This window comes from Chinchilla lanigera, unplaced genomic scaffold, assembly GCF_000276665.1.
Source record: "Chinchilla lanigera isolate Chin_1 unplaced genomic scaffold, ChiLan1.0 scaffold00146, whole genome shotgun sequence".
Taxonomy (NCBI): domain Eukaryota; kingdom Metazoa; phylum Chordata; class Mammalia; order Rodentia; family Chinchillidae; genus Chinchilla; species Chinchilla lanigera.
In genome coordinates, this window is record NW_004955547.1 from 1,112,129 (window position 1) to 1,130,452 (window position 18,324).

Below are 18,324 nucleotides of genomic sequence, written 5' to 3' on the forward strand. Positions count from 1 at the left end.
TGGCTAATTTGAAGAGTCCAATTTAAGAAAAAAAAAAAAAAAATCAATACAGAAAAGGAGATGAAGGACCATAATGATTAAATTTGTATAATTTAATAAGTAGCCATGATAGAAATTTTAAAACTTTTTTTTTTTTTTTTTTTTTTTGCCATACCAGGGATCAAACTCACAACCTTGCGCTTGCCAGGCAGGCGCTTATGCCACTGAGCTATATCCCCAGCCCCTGAAATTTTAAAACATTTGTTTGCTTAAATAATAATGTTTATTGTAGAAAAATTTAAAAATGTAGGAGAAAGGGGGAACTAAAACCAACCTAGAGCCCTCAAGCTGCGCTGTTGATACTTCGGCATGGGACCGGGGACGCTGTGCAGGAGCACAACGTTGCCGGCGTGTCCAAGCCCGAGGCGCAACCCCCACACGGCCAGAACACACAGACGTTCTCTGTAGACATGTTCGCACTTCATGCTGCTTGTGCTTAAATATATTGATATTCTAAAATTTGAAAATACTGTGTAAACTATATTTTTTCTGTTGAATATTTTGGTCACTTACTGTGTTAGCAAGTGTATACCTACAGACCATCCTTTGTTTTTTTTGGGTGAAGGGCATCATTCTTAATAAAAAAAATTGAGATCAATAAATTAAGCTTGTTTTGTTAAAGTATATAAAACAAAGTGAAATTCCCTCATAATCTCATGCCCTAAGAATAAACATTTGGTTTATAGCATTCCAGATTATTTTCTGTATATATGCAAATGTATATTACTGTATTTTATAAAGCTGTATCCATATACCTGCATTCTGCTAATTGCCTGTTAAACTTAATATATTGTATATATTTACTTTTGGTTTTTTTGAGACAAGGTCTCACTATGTGGTTCAGACTAGCCTTGAACTCACTATGTAACCAAGGCTGGCCTGGAACTCTAGGTGATCCTCCTGCCTCAGCCTCCCAAGTGCTGGGATTACAGGCATGCACCACCACACTCAGTTTTAAGTCTGAGTTTTGATAGAAATCGCCAAATCACTTCAACTTCCCCGTGGCTCCTGCCCTCATGATTGCTTTTGTCTGGTTGAGCTAAGGAATCTTTCTGTCAGGTGTGGAGTTCCTCTGGCTTTGAGCATCTTGTGATGTGTGTCTTACTCCCCTCTTCAGGCAGTCCCGTGTTGCTGAGGTCTAGATTCAGGTAACTGCCTGCTGATGAGACATATCCTCTTGTCCCCCAGGCCTGTCCTCGGCCCATCTCTTACCTTCTTAGCCCACCAGACAGGTGCCTCTTCCCAAATTTCTCTGTCAAAGCGTAGCACCACCTGCCTTGTTGCACAGGCCAGAAGCCACCACGGTCCACCAGTCCATAGGTCCTGTAGAGTGTTCCTCCTAATGGTTTCTCTGCCTTCATTTGCTACTTTTCCTCCTTCCATCACTCGCTTTAGTTAAGGCTACCGGTAGCTTCTGCCCAGACCTCTGTAACAGTGCTGGGACAACTTGTAGCTTTTGTGGCTTCTAGCCTTGTCTGTGGTGGCTCACTGTCATAAGGAAGAGGGAACTTGCTGCAGCACAGCTCTGTGAGCAGTGCCCCCCCCCCCGCCGCCACCGCACCCTTCAGGGAACTCCTCTGCCCCCCTTGCCCACCCAGCATTGGGCTAAGGCTGACGTGCATCACCCTGGACTTCAGATTTCTGCAGATTTCTTCAAATTAATGTGCCCCTAATCAGTTGTCTATGTAAAAAGAAAATATTAAAACTGTGAATCCTTCAGGAGGCTGAGACAGGGGGATCACAAGTTTGAGGTCAACCTGGACTACATGATAAGACCCCATCTTTCCCAGTACTCAGGAAGCTGAGGCAGGAGAGTCGCCATAATTTTGAGGCCAGCCTGGGCTACATAGTGAGACCTTGTAACAAAAACAAACAAATGTAATGCTAAGATGTTGTCTCAAAAGGAAAAAACAGGCTGGAGGGGATAGGTCAGTGTTACAGCCTACGCAGAGCCTTGGGCTTAATCTGTACTACTATGAAAAAGCACTTAAATTTTTCTGTTTTATGCATTAGGTTCTATGTAAGGGTTCATTTTAAATGTTCTCTGATTTTTAACATCACTTTTGGAAAATAGCGCTGTATCCTGGCGGTGTATTTCACTGCACAGCTCTTGCTCCAGCTTTGACTCACTCATCCTCCCTTGAATGGCTTCTGGTTCTCTGCATTTTCTGTTCCTTCCAGCTCCGCTCTCTGCCTGTCCTGTGTTCCCCTTTCTTCAGTATTTGCCACATTTCTCGCCACTTGAACCACATATTTTCTGCCCCGTTTATCAGTTTGTGCTTCTTGCATTTGTTGTATATGTACTTTGTGCTTCATGCGTAATTTTTTTTCTGAGTCAAGGTCTCATTATGTAGTTCAGGCTGGTCCTGAACTCACTGTGTAGCCCAGGTTGGCCTCGAACTCACAGTGATACTCCTGCCTCTGTCTCCCTAGTGCTGGGATTACAGGCGTGGGCCACTAAGCCCACTTTTTAATTTAACCTGTAGAAAAGACAACCATATGTACAAAAAATAAACCAGTTTTCAAGGAGAATAAGGGAATTCCAGCACAGGTGTTTGAATATTAAAGGACCCTTTATATATCCCACCCCAGTGCCTGAGCCTTGACTGCTCTTCTTTTTTTTTTAAGACAGGGTCTTAAAATTATAGACAACTAAGTTAGGTGGAAATATTCTAGACAGTCACACAGGGCTGGGCCCTCAAGGGAGTCGGTGCAGGAGATGAGAACACATCACAGCTGTGGCCGGAGGCGCATGTGTTAAAGGCCAGGCCTCAGATAAAGACAGAATGGCCTACGTGCCTGCCCGAGGGATAAGGTAATTAGTATCACCGTGTCCAATAAAAGTCTAGATAGACATCAGTTATTGAGGTGGGTGACCAGGACCTTCTGATCCATCCCTTCCTGAAAATGTTCTTGTTTTTTCCATGTGCACGTGCTACGTGACCTGCTTCCCCACTGGATCTGTATTACCTAAGCTGCTATACTTGTAATCTGATTGGTTGATCCTAGTTTTTTGTTTGTTTTTCTTCCGGTACCAGGAATCGAACTCACTACCTTGTGCTTGCCAGGCAGGCGCTGTGCTGCTGAGCTAAATCCCCAGTCCATTGATCCTAGTTTTGACTCACATTGTACCCACCTCGTAATTTTACTCTGTAAAACTTTCTGTGTAAAGTGGGGTCCATGGAAGCCTACTTCTCGGGTCCCCTCCTGTCTCTAAGGAGCTACCTCTTTTAATAATGTTTCCTATTCTTAATCTTCTTTGTTCCTTAAAATTCATTCTTCAGTTTTAGAGACCACAAACTCGGCATATCTGACATCTAGCAGATTGAGTGTTATATTACTTCCTCTGTATCATTACTGTGGCCTCGGCAGGCCTCAAATTTGCTGTATAACTGAGACTGACCTCAAACTTGTGATCCTCCGGCCTAACCATCCTGAGTTCTAATTCTAGGGATTATAGGCATGTGCCATGGTGCTTGCTTTACTGTTCCTCTTAATGAGACTTCTGATTTTACGTGATTCTCTATAGCTAGGGAACAAAGTACTAGAGAACAAAGACTTCATAAACAAGTTGTACTCATTTGGGTAAACTGAAACTTCCAGAGAAGAATTATTGTCTGTCAGCCTCACAGTATTCTGTTTTGGGGATATCTTAAATACCAAGAGACCCAGTGGTGCTTAGGACCTTGGGAATCTCTGCCATGGTATGTAGCAGACTGATAGTAGATGGTGTAGGGACAAGCCCTGCAATTTCCCACAAAAGTCAACTCCAGACCCGTGGGAAATCACTTAGCAAAATCTTGGCAAAGAACCATACGTTTTCCCCTCACTCTGTGTGGAACTTCTGTAACACTGTAATTAATTTTATTTTTACAGCGAACCACCAAGAATAAGAACAATGTGTAACCTATTTCTGTTTTCTTGCTGTTTTAGGGGACATCACACAGAAGGGATATGAAAAGAAGAGGTCTAAACTCCTGTCTCCGTACAGCCCGCAGACGCAAGGTAGGCCCTGAGGAATGCTTTGCACTTTTTCAGTATTTTTGTCCTAGAGCGATGCTGTCTTACAAGTGATGGTATCTTTCATTTGTTCCTATTTTTTCCTCCCCTCCTCACCACAGGAGAGAAAAACGGAAGGAAAGAAAGGAGGAAATGAATTTTAATTAAGCATCTTCTGTGTGCTAGGCACTTTTCAAATATCCAAGGTCATCAGATCATTTACATAGAGCTTGGGCAGTATCAAATGAACCACTGACCAGGATACTCAATGGCAGACAACCCTGGGCCATGGAAAAGCTGCCCCTAACTTATGCCCAAGCACAAGCTGCAACGGAGTGGGGCAAGGAAAGCAAGTTAGCAAGCACCGATTGGTATTACAGGGTACCTTGAGGGTTGGAGGGCTAGAGGGTTTGTCCCTAGGACCCCAAATAAACTCAAGGATTAATTCACAGCCTGCCTTATTGCTTCTGTAAAGAGACTGCCAAGTTCTTTAAATATGTGAAAGTCCAGAGTCACTTTTGTGGAGGTAGTGTTTTTTATTTTTATTTTTTTTATTCTGAATTTCTAAAATTTATTTATTTTTATACAGGCAGGGTCTTGCCATGTAGCCCAGCTGGGCCTCAAACGCCCCTCGATCCTTCTCCCTCAGCCTTTTTGAGTGCTAGGATTTTAGGCGTGGATGGCCACATCCCGGTTTACTATTATATTTAATTTGCCCAGCCTTTGCCTCTGAGCAAGGCTATCTCTAAGTCCTCTTTTTTCTTTTCCCCCTGTGCTAGAGATTGAATCCAGGGTCTCTTACATACTACTTACGTGCAGTAACATTGAGCTATTCTTCTTGTTCCTTTTTTTTTTTTTTTTGTGGTTTTTTTGTGGTACCGGGGATCGAACTCACGACCTTGCGTTTGCCAGGCAGGCGCTCATGCCACTGAGCTATATCCCCAGCCTTTCTATTCCTTTAATCGTTGTTATTTTGAGACCAGGCCTCATAGAGTTGCTCAGGCTGGACTTGAACCCAAGATCCTCTTGCCTGAGCATCTGAAGTACCTGGGTACAGGTATGTGCCACTGTGCCTGGTCTCTAAGTCATTATATTTTTAAAGTTACTCTGATACCAGGATTTCCCTTGACAGCCTATTTCTGCCATAACCACGTTTACAAGAAGACATTTTTTCTTTATGATTGCCCCCTGAAGTCAGTGTATTCTTCTGTTAATTCTGTCTGTCCTTTGTGGAGCTAATTGTTCTGTTATTGGGTTGTAAATACAATGAGGACTTTATGTCTCCCATGACTGTCAAGTTAGGCGTTGCACAGGATTTATGTGGTTTTTTGTTTGTTTGTTTGTTTGTTTGTCTTGGTACTGGGAATCGAACTTAGGACCTTGCACTTGCCAGGCAGGCACTTGTGCCACTGAGCTATATCCCTGGCCCTGCACAGGATTTATGATCTGTAAATATTTGTTGAGCAAATAATGGAATAAACAATTAAATAATTGATAGCATACTAATACTTCCACTTATTTTATTTCCTGCATGGTTCTTGGAAATATAGTTATCTCTCAAAATCTGCAGAAGGTTGGCTCCCAGATTCCTGCAGATATCAAAATTTAAGGACGCTTGCCCAAGTTGCTTATATAAATGGTATAGTATTTGCATGTGATCTATACACATCTCCTGAATACTTTAAATCATCTCTAATTACTTATAATATCTAATACAATACAAATGGTTTGTATACAATACAAATGCTATGTAATTATAGTTGTACCATATTGTTTAGGAAATAGTAAAAAGAAAAAAATTTTGTATATGTTGGGTACAGATACAGGACTTCCCTCCTCCCTCCAAACGTATTTCCTCTCTCAGGTGGATTGAATCCATGGATGCGGAGCCCATGTGCCCACTCTACCTCTCTATAAAAGCTAATAGGTCAGTGTGGTGATGGCCAGCTTAAAATACATTAACGAAAAGGTGGATGCAGAGGTGAACTGATACGGAAGAGGCAGCACTTGGGCCAGTGACAGCTGATAAAAAGTCACCGTTTACTAAGCGAGGCGGTGGGAGGGTAAAGGGTGTTATTTTGATTTGCTGCTTAATTTTAACTCTGTCCCATGCTTCTAAAAGTCCAGAGATTTTCTTTCATCACTTTGTACAAAACAAATCAGATCCTAGTAAACAGCTCAGTAGGAAATATAATTACATGAAGGACCATGATCTGTCTGTTGTCTGTATTCATGCTATGGTTAAACCAAACCATGTTTTATAATCTTTTTTTTTTTTTTTTCTGGTACTGAGAATCAAACTCAGGACTGTGCACTTGCCAGGCAGGCACTTTGCCACTGAGCTAAATCCCCAGCCCCTCCAAACCATGTTTTAAATAGCTAAAAAAAATTTTAAAATCCCCTCCCCCAAAAATAACCCAACAACAAACAAAACAAACAAACCAGCTTATGAATTCACTACAAGAAATGTTTTTTTGTTTTTGGCCTGGCACAGTGACTCATTTCTATATTCCCAACTACCCAGGAGCAGAGTCACAAGTTTGAAGCCAGCCGAGGCAATTTCGACCCTGTCTCAAAATCAAAATAAATAAATGAAAAGACTAGAGATGTCGTAGAACACTGGTGGTAGCTTGTGTGAGGTCCTGGGTTCCATCCTCCCAGCTGCCAAAAAATAAATAAATAAAAGAAGGAAAGGAAAAAAAAAAGAAAAGAAATTTGTATTGTCAGCACATTCTTGCCTCCTGGGCAAACCTACATGGGAGCCAAATCATAAACACTTGGTTGCTCAGTGAGCATGCAGTAGGCCGAGGGAATGCGACACATCCGTCTCTCAGTGGGGGATGGCCTTGCAGATGACCCCACGGGGGAACTGGAACCCATTCGATGACAGCTCCTTCAGCTTCCTGCCACCAGACTTCCAGCTTCCCACATCCGTGCCCATCCGTTTTTTACTTCCTTCCTTCTAGTTAAAAGGGTCATCTGCTCCTGCAGTCAAGGACAGTCTTTCCACCTATGCTTTGCACCCAAGCCCTCCTCCATTTTCAGCAGCGTTGTGTGAACCAGTGGCACCGTCCAGCCTGGGTGCAGCCAGTGGGGCGCAGGTGTGGAGAGAACTTACAGAGCAGTGATGATACGGACAAGAAGTTGGTCTGCTAGCATTTTGTGCAGTTCTAACCACTGCCTCGGTGAACCGCTCCTGCTGCTGAGGCGCGCTGCCCCCGGACATGCCTTCGCAGCCATTCTCCCTCACAGCCAGATTCCTCCCTCAGCAGTTTGTCGTCCAAGTTATTGTCCTGTTAAAAACAAAAACCAAAGAAACACTTCCCCTTACTTGTCAACTACTTCCGTGTTCACCCCACCACTGCCTGACAGTAAGCTGCTCAGAGCGGGCTGGCCTCACTGGCGCTTTTCTCAGAGTCTCACTTCTCAGTTCGTTGCAGTCTTCCCTGGCGCTGTCACCATGGAATCTCAGTAGTACTCAACACTAACCCTCTCCTCATTTTCTTACCCATCTCTTGCTGGTTCTCTTAGCTGTTCTTCCAGGCTCCCCCTTCTCCGTTAAACGTTGAAATTCTCCAGGAAAGGCGCCACATCCTCTCGACTTCTTACTGTCAGCGGTTCTCACATTGTATCCCACATTAGAATCACTGGTGGGCTTGTTCAGGCAGCCGGGGGCCCTCATTTTCCTGACTTCTGGTTAGTAGATCTGGGGTAGGGGCCTGAAAATCTGCATCGGTCAAGTTCTCGGGTAATACTGCTGGTCCAGGGAGCACACTTTGAGAACCAGTGTTCTGCCTTGCTAGATTATTTTTGGCCATACTTGTGGCTTTAATTATCATTTGAATCCGGACACCTTCCAAATACAGTGTTTAAGGCATATGGCTCATAAGCACCTGTCCCTATTTAACATCTTCACTTACATATCTTAAGGTATCTCTATTTCAACAGAACCAAGATTAAACCAGCCACGCTCCCACCACGCACCCATCCCTCACACACACACCAAGACCCCCACCACGACAGCACTGCTTTTCTCGTTTTTCTCTTCATGTCGGTCAGTAGGTTGAACTTCCTAAGAGATTTAATTTACGGTTGTCCTTACTGTCCCCATCTCTTGTGAGTCACCACATGATCAGTTTTCTGTTTCTTCCTGAGCCAGTTTTGGTACATTTAATTTTTTCAGGATTGTATACATGTTCAGATTTAAGTAATTCATGGTACTCTGTTTTAAAATTTTTAATTTATTAGTGCATGGTTGTGATGCATGACTGTTTTCTTTCTTTTTTTTTGTGGTACCGGGAATCAAACTCAGGACCTTGCACTTGCCAGGCAGGCGCTTGTGCCACTGAGCGACATCCCCGGCCCCACATGACTGTTTTCATTTTGGGTGTTTGGTACATGAGCCTGACACATTTTAATCCTGCCGCCAGACTTTGAAGCAGCTTTCTGTCTCTCTCTCTCTCACTCTCCCTTTCTCTCTCCCTTTCCCTCCTTCCCTCTCTCTCTGTCTCTGTCTGTCTCTGTTTGTCTCTGTCTCTGTCTCTGTCTTGTCTCTCTCTCTCTGTCTCTCTCTGTCTCTGTCTGTCTGTCTGTCTCTCTCTGTCTGTCTGTCTGTCTGTCTCTCTCTGTCTGTCTGTCTGTCTGTCTGTCTGTCTGTCTCTCTCTCTCTCTCTCTCTCTCTCTCTCTCTCTCTCTCTCTCTCGTGCACACTCCCTCCCCTTCTGGATCTGTCTTTCCAGAAATTTATCTTTTCAAAGAAAAAGCTTTGGGCTTTATTGACCTTTTTTAGTGTATCTCTGTTTTCTGACTGGGTCCTTTATGTATTTATTTCTTCTCTTTCTGTTTACTCTTTTGTCCTTTTTCTATATTTTCTGAGTTGTATGCTGAGATTGCCTTCTTTGCTAAGTGTTTCTTAACTGCATCACGCTCAGAACATGCCTGTACTAACTGCATATTTAACATTTCTGCTTATATCTTAAAGGCAAAAATGAAGTCTTTTGTTATTTGTTAAGGCATGCCTAAACTTTGGTTAAATTTCTATAACTCATCTCTTTGTGATCTACTTGATGATTCTAGCTCAGACTAGTTCATCTTATTGTTTGGGTCTTCTCTATTTTTACTTTTTTTTTTTTATCTTTTTGAGACGGACTCTCACTATGCAATTCAGGCTGGCCTTGAGCTCACTTTGTAGCTCTGGCTGGCCTCGAACTTGCAACGATCCTCCTGCCTCAGCCTCCTGAGTGCTGGGATTGAAGGTATGTACCACCATACCCAGTTTATTTTTACTTTTGATCTATCAGTTCTTCAAGAAGTAAGCCAGGTATAGAGGTGCATGCCTATAATCCGAGCACTCAGGGAGGCTGAGGCAGGAGGATTGCTACAAATTCAAGGCCAGCCTGGACTACATAGCGAAATCTTGTCTCAAACACCCATCCAGATCTAAAAGAAATATGTTGAAAACCTGTACTGTGACCATAATAATTATCAGTTTCACCTATAATTCTATTAAGTTTGGCTTTTCTTTGTTATAAAGCTGTTACTAGATACATTCAAAAATTGTATCTCTGAAGCAGAGGGTATGGTAGAGCGGGTGCCTGCCCTGCACAAGGAGCACCCTAAGGCTTTCTTATCTGTACTTACTGTCGTTGGTCATCGAATTCTCTCCCCGACAACACACGGCTGTAGAGTGTCTCAGCTTCGAGTGCCACCCCTTCTTGGCTTATGTTCGCACTGCCTATTGGCCACATTGCCAGTTACTAGTGCTTTGGACTCCGGGGTTGATGATAGTTAAGAACTATTTCTTTGTTCTTTTTTTTTTTTTTTTTTTTGGTACTACTGGGGATTGAGCTGAGAGCCTTTGCCCTGACCTATATCCCTAAGCCTTTACATTTTAAAAAAATTTTATTTTGAGACAGGGTCTCAATAAGCTTCTAAATTACCCAGGCTGGGTTTAAATTTATGATCCTCCTGCTTCAGCCTCCCAGAATGCTAGGGGTAGCAGGAGTATCACCATGTCCAGCTGCTATTCTTTTTTATATTATCTTAGTCCTTCTTAGTTCACTTTCTCCCTCAGTACGTTCTTTAATAATTAGGTAAGGATGTTAGTAGTAAATTCTCTCAATTTGTATTTTGACACTACTCCCCTCCCCCCGCCGCGCCCCTCCCCCAGTAAGAATTGATGCTGGGTGTGGTGGCGCACACTTGTAATCCCAGCACTTGGGAGGCTGAGGCAGGGGGTTCACCATGTGTTTAAGGCCAGACTGGGCTACAAATTGAGTTCAAGGCCAGCCTGAATGACATAGTGAGACCCTATCTCAAACAAATGGAAGGAAGATGGGGGAGTGGAAAAAAGGAAGCGTGGGTGTGGTGTTGCACATCTGCAGTCCCAGCACTCAGGAGGTGGAAGCAGGAGGATCACAAGTTTGAGCCCAGCCTGAGCAATGTAGTGACTTAGTGAGACCCAGTCTTTAAAAAAATGATCAGTGTCTTACAGTCTTTTTCTCTTCTCTCTCTCTCGCTTGATCACAGAGGTTTCTCCTAGACGCCTGCTTTTCCCCTTTAACGTTTCTGTCATGTTTCCCAGCAGTACGTGGGCCGTGGGCCGTGTGCTGTGTACGTGCCGTTACGTCAGCGTGCCATGTTTGTTACAGTTATGCGAACATTACTCAGAACCAAGCCATGTGGGTTATTATGGTTACATTCCCTCGTTATAGGACTCTTTTCTTCCAGAGTTCATTTAGCAGTTCTGTCTTTTTGTAGAGCTGGCTCCTTGTGTCAGCTCTTCCTGTGTCCACTCTTCCTGTGTCCATCTGAGCCGATTGTTCCGTTACAGGCCTTCATTATCATCCTGGTGGCATCTTGGGAAGGAGAAGGCGTAGACAGAAGCACTCTGCCTTATTCAGTTGCAGTTCTTTATCCTAGCACTTCTATGTAAGGATGGTTCAGGATTTGCACGAAGGTAATTTATGTCAACGTAAAAGATCTCAGAGGTCTTGGTACCTTATTTTGGCTGTTCAGGAGCAGGCCGAATAGCCCAGTGTAATTGTTGAAACTGGGAGGCCACCTTTCTCTGGCCAGGTCGAGAGGAGCCGGGCATGCTCTGCCTCTGTCCCGTGGCACGGTCTTCCCTTGGGGCCTGAGTCTTTCGCCTCAGGCTCCACTGCAGCTTCTGTTTGTGATGGCGGTGGTGAGGTCATTCCAGTCCGTGTTAGTGCCTTTGGGATTATTTCTGATCTTTGTGTATGTGTTTCTCTTCCTTCATCCTTGATCCAATTCTCACCCCATCCCCATGATCCTTTCATATCATGTAACTGTGTTTATCTCCCATTTCATGGAGTTTCACCTTTGTGTCCAGTAGGTTTCCACGGCGTTTTTCCTAAGGCCCTCAACCATGGCCTTTTTAGATAAGATATCATCTCTGTGGTGATTGTTAGGTGTGTGTCCTGGGAGAATTTCTAGTGACCTGTGGGTTTCCTTTCATTTCAGCCACCTGCTGTTTTCCTAGGGGCTGTTTTCGCATCAGTGTCCAAGTGTGTGTGAGTACAGGGCTGCTGCCCCGCTGCTCTCCGCACTTTCATCACAGTTGTAAATTCAGTTCTGCCTTTAAGGCTGTGTCCGTGTGTGTATGACTGAGCTGAACTGAGCAAGGGAAACCTTGTTTCTCTCCCGTCCCTTAATAAAGCCTCTTGAGAAGAGGCTTTCGTGTAAGTAATATGAAAATAGTTTTTATAAATTTATTTATTTATTTATTTATTTATGATATTGGGGACAAACCCAGGGTCTTTGTGCTGAGCTATAGCCCTCGTCTTTTTTTTTAGTATTTAAAAAACTTTGATACAGGGTGTCTTAAGTTCCCCAGGCTGGGCTTAAATTTGTGATCCTCCTGCCTCAGCCTCCTGGGTGCTATGATTAGAGATGTGTGCCGTGGAAGCAATAATTATGAGTCTGAAATTTGTGTGACTTAGAGATACATAGGTAAGCAGAATTTTTAGGTTAATATTTAACCATATTAATGAGGTGTGTTGGCTGAAGCAGGAGGTTTGCCATGGGTTCAAGGCCAGCCTGGACTATATAGAAAGACCCTATCTCAAAAAATCAAAGCCAAAACAAAAACCCCAGTGGCCAGGAATATAGCTCAACGGCACAAGCACCTACCTGACAAGTGCAAGGTCCTGACTTTGATTCCCAGTGCAAAAAAAACCCCAGTATTTACCTATATTTTAAAAATGGGTATCTCTTCATTTTTTTCTTTATTTTTCTCCATGGTACACTGTCACTAGCTGAGGTGAGGCAACATACAAGATCTTAATGATTTGTTTTAACCAAAATATTAGGTGCCGGCAATGTGAAAGGTTGGTGAGGGGCAATTACCACAGGAAATACAAGGTGAGAAGACTACGCTTTGACCTTAGTCACTTACCTACAGCAGGAGGGATTAGACAGCTACACAGACGATCCCTGAGGAGGGAGTAGAGTAAGCACCGTGAGAGAGTCTGAAATGCTGCAGAAATCCAGAGGGACCCCCTTTAAGCCAGTCGTAACCTCAGGGATAACAGCATGGTGGTGCACACCTGTTGCCCAGCTACTAGTGAGACTCGGGAGGAGAATCACAAGATCAGGGCAGCAAGGGCAGCTTGATGAGATCCTGTCTCAGAGACAGAGAGAGAGGGAGGGTGGGTGAGGGAGAGAGTGAGAGAGAATGACTGAATGACTTAGTTACTTTTCTCGTTGCTGAGACACAATACCCAACACCCCAAGTTAAAAGGGGAAAGGTTTATTTAGCTCACAGTTTGTGGAGGTTTTCAGTCCATAATTGGCTGACTGCAAGGCAGGGGGGCTTTGCAGAGGAGAAACAGCTCATGGCAGTCAGAAGGTAACCAAGCAAGCAAGAGAGGGGCGTTAACAGGTCTTTCTGCCCCTTTTATATTGTATCTAGCGTACCGGGATTAGGGCAGTGCCAGACCAATCAGTGGGCTGATTTAGTACGCACACTGTAATCCCAGCATCACACACTCCAGATCCAGCCACCTCTGAAGAAGCCCCACCTAGGACAGTATGAGGCTTTGGGGGCCATAACAGAGAGAAAGAGAGAAATCAGGAAGGACATTTTGGAATGCTGGAGTACTAGAGCACATTTCCAGCTATGAACATTAGTTAAGCAGTGTGCCTCTTTGGGTAGGGTGTGGGGAATGGAATTCAGTTTCTTTTATCTATCATTCTGATTTAAAAATTCCTTCCCAAGTGAAGCTTATAGCATAATGGAAAGAATGTGGAATTTTTGTTTCCAGTCCCGGTTCTGCCCTTCCTTGCTAGATTTGGGTAGCGTTAGAACTGCTGTGAATTAGAGCACGCATTGTGGTGATATGTGCCCCCATGTATTTTATCAGAAGAAAATCTGAGCTCTTCTTGGGGATTCTTTTTCCTCCTTAGTTGTCTGAGAAACCCCAACAATACAGGCAGTGTAAGAGGAGCGGTGGTCCAGCCACACTGGGAAGAGCCCTGCAAGGCTGCTTCTGCAAACGGGTCCTCCCTGTGTGGCCGGTGCGGAGAGCCCGCGTCCATGTCTGCCCGGGTGCGTCTGAAGGAGCCCCTTCTGCATGGCGCACAGGTCACCCTTCTTACGCCCTCAGAGCGTAGCTCCTGGCGTTTAGCTTCTTTGCCTCATGCACAGCCATTTTCCTGATGTCAAGTGGCCTAGAACGCGTTGGGTCAGGGTCTGTTTCAGTGCCCACCTCTTCACAGGCCAGGGACTCCAACCCCCTTGACTCCAGAGCCCACTCTCAGGAGTCAGGTGGGTGGCCTCTTTTCCAGACGCCAGCAGCACTTCCATTCCTCCTTTTCCCAGAGGTGATGTTAGCACATTCCCGAGGGAGCCATAATTCATATGTCTCATTGCCTGGCGGCTGTGCACCACGATGGTGCAAGCCACCTGCCGGGACAGCCGCGCACGGTGCTGGTTCCAGCTGGCGGGAATGTGGTAATCACCTGCTCATCCAAGGAAGGCTCGCCCCAGTGGTTCACAGAGGCCTTAGCCTCTCAGGGAAGACTCCCCACAAGATTGACTGTTCCCCACTGCACAGCAGAACAACAGATTTACATCTTTCCTGAGACCTTAGTATAAATGAAACTCACCATTATGCGGGTTCAGAGAGCCTTGTCTTTTTCCTTCTCAACACGTACCATACAGTGGTCACTGGTTTTAATGCGCTCCTTCTCTGGAGCCAGCAGCAGCACTAGTGAGATTATCTGCTCTACTTAGCCCTAACAAGTTTAGGCATTATGGTCTTAGTTCTCAGAGGTCATCTTGCTTCACTGTATTGCCCTTACAGGTACAGTGACCTGTTAAATCATAAGCAGAGTTGAAAGATAAGCTGAATTGGTTTTCTCCTGTCCTCCTGAATGGAAATTTTGTGTAGTTTTATACCAGTAAATACCCATTTCTTTTCCAGGTTATCATTGTTAACTGAACATTGAACAATGGAAACACATACGACTGTACTGAATCTTTCTGCCAGATAACAGTAAATTGTATCCGTGTTCATCATTGATAAGGACTACTTAGTGTTCAGAAGAATTTTTATTTGTTTGCTTTTTGAGACAGGGTCTTGCTGTGTAATTCACACTGGCCTTGAACTCACTTTGTAGCCCACGCTGGCCTTGAACTCACAGCGATCCTTCTGCCTCAGCCTCCCGAGTGCTGGGATTATAGGTGTGTGCCACTACACCTGGCAACAGAAGAATTTCAAACTGACGTGTTTTTTAAAGCTGTTATTAAACCTTGTACCGTCGCTATTTAAACATAATAGTGACCTCTAGTGGTTACTCTGTTCAGCCAACTGTTGGAAAGGTCAGGAGTCCCCAGGCTGCGCAGCTTTGTCTTAGGCTCTCTGGTAGGGTTTAGAAGTTATAAAAGAGATGCCATAGGTAAAGCTGTGAGCCTCCATTCAAGTACTTACCTATATTTACTACATTTCAAAATTACTTTGATTTTATACATAAAAGTATTTCTATAAACAAAAGAGTGAAATAATAAAACTGGAGTAACTCATCGGTGCCGCATTCTCAATACTCTTGTATCCCATCTCATCCTCGGAATCGCATGTGAAGACTTGTACATACATAGTTGTAATCATATTGTGCACATAGTTTGTGTTCTTTTATCACCTGACATTATTTTACTTAGACCAGAATGTCTACAGAGTCTACATGTTTTTCCTTTTTCAAAGAGAGTAGCTGGAGGTTTCACTGTTAAGTACTCAGTTCCTAAGAATTCATTGCACCATCCAGGGCTGTTGCTGTTGCCTTGCGCTTTGACACCTGAGCAATACTCACTGGAAGTACTTCTCAGCCACTTATAGAACTGCAGGTTGATATTTTGGCCTCATTTATGACAGGCTGTAACGAAGTAGTTGTCGTAATACTAGAGCCCGGAGAGGCCTGGTCAGCTCGCAGGGCTGACCTCCCTGGGGAACCAAGCACACGTCGGGACAGCGCACTGGGCGTGCTGCTCCTCAGCGCAGCGCCACAGTGCCTCCTGCCACCCCGCCACCCCGCCATGTCACCCCCCGCGTCCTGTGGGCGGGCTTTTGTCTTCTGTTCCTTTTCAGTCAGTGGGGAAGGGAGGGCTGGGGTCTGTAATAAAGTTTTTCCCTCTTCAAACAAATGGAAGGAAATAACTTCCTTTGTTGCACTGAGGCTCCGTGGCAGGTGCCAGTGCGGAGGCACGCGCTGCCGAGTGTCGCGGGGCCACTGGCTCTCCTCAGAAGTCCTGTGCATTGCCTGGAGGTCTGACCTGTGCCAACCCTAGCTGCCCGTGACTGGAAGGGTGCATTTTCTACAGGTTTTTCCCAAACAGGTGGGGCAACTCTTAGTTTTCCTGCTTACCGTTTCTTTGCAGTAATTTTCACTCTCAGACTCCATTATTGTCTCTTCTAGTCTAATTAACTGCATTGAAAAACATGAAGCAAAGGTGATGGAAGAATATTTTTAAAAATACACAAATTTTTGTATCCTTTTTGAAATGATAGTCATACTCATTCTGATCTCCTTTTGGATTATTACCTACTCTATTTTTTCAACTACTGTAGAAACACCATGTTTCGTAACAGAGTGGTTTGTCTGTTCTTACAGATCTGCTTATTTAATCTACCAACAACTGATCATTCAGTGGTACATTAAGACCCAAAAATAACAAAAAAGTTGGTGTTTTAAAACTTTGTGGTCTATGTCACACTGTTTTCTCTGTGCCTATTTATAAGCACAGTAGCTCACGTGTACTAATCTGATTTTCTTTCAATGTATATCATCTGACCACATCACCATAGAAATAAAAATAGCCTCCTTCTATTTTTTGTTCTCTATTTACAGTTAACTGGAGTAGCCAGGTGTGGTGATGCATGCCTGTAATCTCAGCACTCAAGAGGCTGAGGCAGGAGGATCCCATGAGTTCAAGGCCAACCTGGGCTAAATAGTGAGTTCAAGGCCGGCCTGAACTGCATAGCGAGACCCTATCTCAAAACAAACAAACAAACATAAGTAAATAAATAATAAAGCTAGTAAGAATATGTTTTAAGTAATTTCTCTAATGAGTGGCTGAAGGCAGTACTTGGGGCTTTTTGCAGAATTTTTTGCGTGTTGACAGATGGTTGGGTATTTATGGACTTTCCTTTCTTACTGCTACTTAACTGGTAAGTCTAAATCTTGAAGCATTAAATGTTCCTGCAGTAATTTATTAGGTTTTTGTTTCTCTTGCAGTATTGGGAATTGAACCCAGGGCCTTTGAGCTAAATCTTTTTTTCTTTTTCCTTGAGTGACAGTGGCTGAGCGGGTAACTGGCATGTGCTGTGTTTGGACTTGCGCTCATGCTGCTCTACCATCTCTCAGAGTGTTAGGATTACAGCTGTGAACCCCTGTACCAGTCTGATTCCTTTTTAAGGATAAAAGTCTGGGGAACTTTGCCTTTTTGTCTTTTGAGACAGGTTCTCACTAATGTAGCTCAGACTGGTTTTGAGCTCACTGTGTAGTGCAGGCTTTCCTTGAACTTGTGGCAGTTCTCTTGAGTCAGCCGCCCAAGTGCTGGGATTACAGGCATATGCCACCATGCCTGGTTTAGTTTGGGGAGATTTTGCTTGTTTGGTTGTTGTTTGTTTGTTTTGGTTGTTAAGACAGGGTCTCACTATGCAGTTCAGACTGGCCTTGAACTTAACTTTGTAACCAAGGCTGGCCGTGAACTTGAGGTGATCCTCCTGCATCAGCCTCCTGAATGCTGGGAGCACAGGTGTGCGCCACAACACCTCACCTGAGATTTTTATGTAGTCCTTTTCTTAACTGTAGAATTAGGCATAGGTGAGTTTGCATCTTGTCTGCTCTTCTGTATTAGAGTGAGTTTGAGTCAGTTACCCATGTCTCTATTCGCTTTTCTGAAAAAGGAGATAAGGACAGTTCTGTCTTCATAGGTTTGTTGTGAGAAATAAATAAGAGAAAATCTGAAAAGTGTTTGCACAGTGCCCCATACAAAGCAAACACTTAAATATTAGCTTTTATTGTTATAGGCCAGGGGTTAGTCAATTTTTTTTGTAAAAGACCAGATGATATTTAAGGCTGAGCCTGGCTGTTCCAATAAATCTGTTGAGAAAAACAAGACAGTTAACCATATTAGGTCCATGGGCTTTACTTTGTTGACCCCTATTCACAACTAATAAAACTAGCATATGAAAAAAAGAATGGAAGATATTGTGAATTCAGTATAGGCCTGTTAAGTGATTATCAAGAGAAATTTAGGTTGATTTAAAATTTTAATTTACAACCTCAGACATTTAAAAATCTTAGTGTCTGAAACATATTCTACTCAGTTAATTTTATAACAAAAATCTTGGCTACCAAGAACCATCAGAAACAAACATTTCTAGATCCGTGGATACACGTTAGTGGAGAGCATCCTAAAATGCACTCTTCCTTCCCACCTTAAACATACCCTGTAAAAATAATCTAGGGCGAGCGATATCGCTCAGTGGTAAAAGTACTTGCCTAGTTGATTTGAGGCTCTGGATTCAGTCCCCAATTCTGCAAGTGCAGCAACACAAGTACCTTAACCTTAGCTGGCTGTGGCAGCGCACATGTGTAATCCCCGCATTGGGGAGGCTGAGTGAGAAGGACCTCAGAGAGTTTGAGGCCAGCCTGAGTTGTTTAAGAAACTGAAAATATGCCTTAAAAAAGAAGAGAATCCCACCATGTATAATACCAGGGACGAACCTGGAGGACATTGCAGTAGCACACGGGAACAAATGC

At 43.8% G+C, this 18,324-nt stretch overlaps 1 protein-coding gene across 3 annotated transcripts in view; it reads left to right on the forward strand.

Moving 5' to 3' along the window:
* Positions 1 to 18,324, forward strand: part of Dip2b (disco-interacting protein 2 homolog B) — a gene marked incomplete in the record, with an annotated part of 228,430 nt that overhangs the window by 99,809 nt on the left and 110,297 nt on the right. For all 3 annotated transcript variants that reach the window (XM_013508454.1, XM_013508452.1, XM_013508453.1), the window contains 1 exon segment: positions 3,973 to 4,044. In XM_013508454.1, coding sequence (XP_013363908.1) covers positions 3,973 to 4,044 — 72 coding nt within the window.